The following is a 4,843-nucleotide window of genomic DNA, read 5'->3' on the forward strand; positions in this document are numbered from 1 at the left end:
CATTGAAATGATCATTCACTTCTTTACCAAACTCAAGCACTATGATCATCCACTCCTTTACCAACTCAAGCACTATGATCATCTACTCATCAAGCACTATGATCACCCACTCATTTACCAAATTAAGCACCATCTTTGTTATTTTATGTATTGTTGTTCACTATAAATACCATCACTCATCTCACTCTTTTGTACACCAAAAACAAGAACAAGAGTTTATAATCAAAGAATCATTACATTTTCTTCTTCCTTCTTATAATAAACTCTCTCCCTTATACTAGTGTTATTTGCTTCCTACGGGTATTAAATTCTACTCTTATTTAAATTTTTCGATACTATAAATTATAAGTTATTTCATAACAAATAAAAAATTTTAAGAGTCCTAAATTTTAATGTTGCTCTTTGCAAATATTGAAGAGTCTCTTAACACAGACCACGTAAGCTTTTGGGTGGGTCTTTGATCCATCCTTTTCATTAAGACCTTAAGTCAACTTGGGTATTCCTTGTCGAGATATACATAAGTTTGTATTTTTTATTTATATAAGTTTTATCACGAGTGTTATACTCTACACTATCTTGTGAAACCCATCAACGTCCGTTAGCCTCAAGCGATCGTATCCGAATCTAAATAAGCAATCCAAAAACCAAACTATGTTTTTATACAACATGAATTCACTTTACTGTATTTTAGAAAATTGAAAACTAAAATCAAATCGAATTGAGGAAAAAAAATGATCCTATACAAAACTTCTGTGAAAATTAAGATTTATTTCATTAAACTCCGAATCCAAACTGAAAACAAAATTTAAAAGTAATTCTCTAAATTTTAATTTTAATTTTACCGCTTACAATCCTACACCAAACTTAAATCCAGAATGAACATTTATCATTTATCAGCTACCAATAAGAAAAATAATTTTCTGTGAACAAGTTAGTCACGCCTCTAAGTCGAATAGTTGGTACTAATTATGTTTTGTTATATTTTCTTGGAAATATACTTATATTTTTACGCTAACTGACTCATACAATCAACACAACTATATGATACATATGAATAATAACATAATGCGTCAACTGATTCAAATCCCCAAAAACATAACAATGTTTTAGTTTATTATGTTGTTACTCCAACTGCACTCATAATTTCACGGTGATCCAAGCGAAGCAATTGATCAAGTTTTATAGTTTGGATTGTGGTTGCTTTTGATGTTGTGAGTAAAAAGCATCCAGTCGACATAAGATGATCTCAGAATAAATTTATCCAGTTCTTGTGTTTAAGGTTTTCAATTTCTAAAGAAAGAATATTATGGCAAACACCTTTATATCACTTGCAACTGATCGACGATCCTCAGGTTTTTCTTTTGGGGCTAAAATTGAGCTAATGCCATATGTATATGCTATCTTTAAGTTACACCATATGACCATAATATTTCTTAAAAAACTAATATTTGTGACTTTGTGCAATCAATTTTTCCACGTGCATGGAACAGTAAATTCATAATACTTGCATCACTTTTATTTAACATAAGCAGCAACAACAACACTCCTTTTAGTAATCATAAGTTTCTCAAACAAGAACACTTCCTTTATTTTTTTGCTAAAAGGCCTATGTTTAGGTTTAGTAGGATGCTGAAACATGTTCCTCACACACACATCTTAATTATAGTTTCGTTAACTGGTATTATACATAATCATTACTTTTTATTTGAACCGGTAGAGTAGTTGGTTGCAGTTAGAGTCCCTTATTCCCCCACCCGGCCTTGTGGTGGCCGCCTCCGCTGTTTGGGTTCATGTAGACATGATGTGGTAACACCTGCGGAGCCATAAGCCTGTCCTGGTGCTTCATTCCGTGCGCACCGTGGTGCTTCATCCCGTGCTCACCGTGGTGCTGCATCCCGTGCTCACCGTGGTGCTTCATCCCGTGCTCACCGTGGTGCTGCATCCCGTGCTCACCGTGGTGCTGCATCCCATGCCCACCGAGGTATGCATCTTCATGCCTCCCCTGCCATCCATTACCCATCTTTCCCTGCCAATCATCGTTAAAAAAACTACAAACGGTGAGAAACCATACAGAAATCATAAAAATATTTAATTGGATGGACAGTTGGTGCGTTTGCATATGACTTGCCATATCATAGCAAATTCCAAAATATGTAAATCAGAATCCATTTAATTTTCAGCATAAAGTTTCAGGACTTCCAAGTATTTTAAACACCTCAACACATGTAACCTAATGGTGTGGAGTATATCAAGTATGCTTATTATTGAAAAATATGGTTAAAGTCACTTTGGAATAACATCTACAACAGAACATGATTAATTAAGTTGTGACACCTTAAAAGATAGCTTACATTGTGGTGAGGTTGAGACATCGGAGGTGGGGGCATGAAGTTCATATGAGGTGGTTGTTGGCGGTGGATTTTTCCGTGGTCCGGTAACACAGTAGTGTGGTGGCTTCGGCTGCTCTTATAGAACTCCTCTACATCTGAGTCGGAGTCTTCTTCATCACAGGGAGGCATGTGAGCCATGGGTGGACGGCCGTGATTGACCGGAAGCCTCACGCGGTGGTCGTAGCGGGCTTGACGGTCAAAGTAGCCTCCTTCTGACTCCATATGAGACTCGTACTTCTTGTGCTCCTCAAAGCCGTAGCCGCTGCTTCTGTGATCCTTGTGGCCGTACCCATTGCCGTATCCATGCCCGTACTCTCCGATAAGTTTGTCAAGCATTTTTTATTTATTTATAAATATACTTGGCTTAGTTTTCTTTGATGTGAGGACGTGATTAAAATATTTCTGTGTCTCCATACATATATACAAGATACAAGACGTGTAGTGTAATGTTTGATATGATTCCCTCTCGCAATTACTCCTCCTATAATGATGATATTTATCTGAATCTTATTCTTTTTCCACCACCACCACCACACCGAAAGTTGAGTAGACACATGTTCAGAATTCTGATTCGGTTTGTATTTTTAATTGATATGTCCATTCACGTGTGAAATCGAATTCTAAATTGGCTGAATACAAATAAAAAGATAATAACCAAACTGAAATTAAACATACACTATAGTTCTATTTATTGAGCTTTTACAATAGATTATAAGACTTAAAACTAATTAAGGTGGAAGTATAACATGGAATTTGATACTTCTATGTATAGTCATAGATTGTTCTCGTTCTTCTTGTTTTTATATAAAGCTTCGTGTTCTTAATTTTTTAGATAAACTCATGATTATTTGTAACATCACCTTAAAATCAAAAGCATCTTTGATTCTTAGCTGATTAGTTTGTGGTTCAAGTTCCAAGTTGAGGGTTTGCCATACTTATAAGTCATAATTGATTATTAACAAGTTAAGTTGCTTTTTGTTTTGAGTAAAGAAGAGAAGACAAAAGAAGAGAGGAATTGGTGTGTCTTATTCCATGAGTAATGAGTCTTTTATATAGGATTACAATAGCTTGTAGACAAAGCCACTTGGAGAACAAGTAAAGTTTGGAGAACAAGTATATTTAAGACTTGCCATAATGGCATCACCATAATATTCATAACACTTCCCCTTGATGTCCATTATGCGCGTAAGATGCTGCCTCGTTAAAAACTTCACCAGGAAAACCCAATAGGAAAAACTATGGTTAAAGGAAAAAGAGTGCAGCGTGCAATGACTTCCCCTCATGTGTACATACGTCTAGATCTTTGAGACAACGTAGTTCAATAAGATGAGTGGGCTTCTTGAAAGTAGCAGGGGTAGCGTCTTGGTGAATGAAACAGCCAAATATTTACTCGAACGAACTTGTAGGAAACGAACTTCGCCATTCTTTAGTAGTGCATGAGTCTTCATGATCTGACCATTTCTTGGATTCTTTTTATCTCCAAAACTTTAGAACAATGATAGATTTTCATCTCCCAAATTGTAGCATTCTCTTTGGGTGTATATCTTTTGTGTGTTCTTTGTTGCCTCGTTAAAACCTTGTCATGGAAAAACCTACACCTTGTCATGGAAAAACCCAATGGGATAAAAGCCATGATGAGGGAAAAGAGTACAACCACACATATTTCACATTTCTTCTCCGGAAAGCAATATCTTCAGGATATGCATTCCAATCAGAGAAATCTCCTTTTGAAATTGAGAATATTGTAATACTCTTTCCATTAGAGTATTCAAGGTCTATAGATTTCTGGTCCACATTTCTTATTTGATATTATAATCTCTTGATAAATATAAAGATATATTGATTAACTTCAAATATTTCATATATCCCATAAACAGATTTCGATCGAATATGATTTTGATATCATCAATCTTTCAGGGATTCTATCTTTTAGGGATTCTATCTCTTAGGGACTATCAGTTTCCTGTGGGTTGTATAATTCAAATTCTTCCTTTATTGTCAGACTAATAAGGAACATAAAAGTAGTTGCACCTACCACATAAGACTATGTCTCTTCACAATCAATTCCATATTAATATTTCTTTGGTGCAACGACTCATTTCTATCCCACTTGTTTTACACCTTCTAGTGTATGGACTACTTGGACTACTGGTCCAAAAATCTCACTCTTTCACAAGATTTTTTATCTTTGTCTATTGCTTTTCTTTTATTTGGTCAATCATCTCTTTGTGTACACTTTTCAATAGACTTTCTTTCATGATCCTCTTTATCATTTATCATATCAACTGCTATTTTGCATGCATAAATATCACCGACGTCGATTTGTCTATTTGTTCCATTTTATTCTATACATGACATAACTTATTGAGATCTCTTCATTGTCTCAGGTACCTAAATTTCTTTCAGTCATGTTAAATGTCTCTTCTGGAGATCATTCAAAAACTTTATTTCCT

At 35.1% G+C, this 4,843-nt stretch overlaps 1 protein-coding gene across 2 annotated transcripts; it reads right to left on the reverse strand.

The window, feature by feature from the left end:
• Positions 1-1,490: 1,490 nt before the first annotated feature.
• On the reverse strand, positions 1,491-2,798 carry LOC106296232 (histidine-rich glycoprotein-like). Of its 2 annotated transcripts, none has more exons than XM_013732313.1 (2): positions 2,352-2,798; positions 1,491-2,026 (listed from the first exon to the last, which is right to left on the reverse strand). In XM_013732313.1, exons 1-2 carry the CDS (start codon positions 2,724-2,726, stop codon positions 1,733-1,735), a joined length of 669 nt encoding a protein of 222 aa, XP_013587767.1. In that variant the 5' UTR covers positions 2,727-2,798; the 3' UTR covers positions 1,491-1,732. The 2 variants fall into 2 exon arrangements, with proteins under 2 accessions (XP_013587767.1, XP_013587768.1); XM_013732314.1 differs by having other exon boundaries at positions 1,491-2,020; positions 2,352-2,790.
• Positions 2,799-4,843: the final 2,045 nt, after the last annotated feature.

This window comes from Brassica oleracea, chromosome C6 (assembly GCF_000695525.1).
Source record: "Brassica oleracea var. oleracea cultivar TO1000 chromosome C6, BOL, whole genome shotgun sequence".
Taxonomy (NCBI): domain Eukaryota; kingdom Viridiplantae; phylum Streptophyta; class Magnoliopsida; order Brassicales; family Brassicaceae; genus Brassica; species Brassica oleracea.

Bases quoted from the DNA above. Each gene is read 5' to 3' on its own strand.
- LOC106296232 (XM_013732313.1), bottom strand. From the start codon at position 2,726: ATGCTTGACAAACTTATCGGAGAGTACGGGCATGGATACGGCAATGGG. The intron at 2,027-2,351 runs GTAAGCTATCTT...GATGATTGGCAG, and splicing joins TGTCTCAACCTCACCACAAT to GGAAAGATGGGTAATGGATG.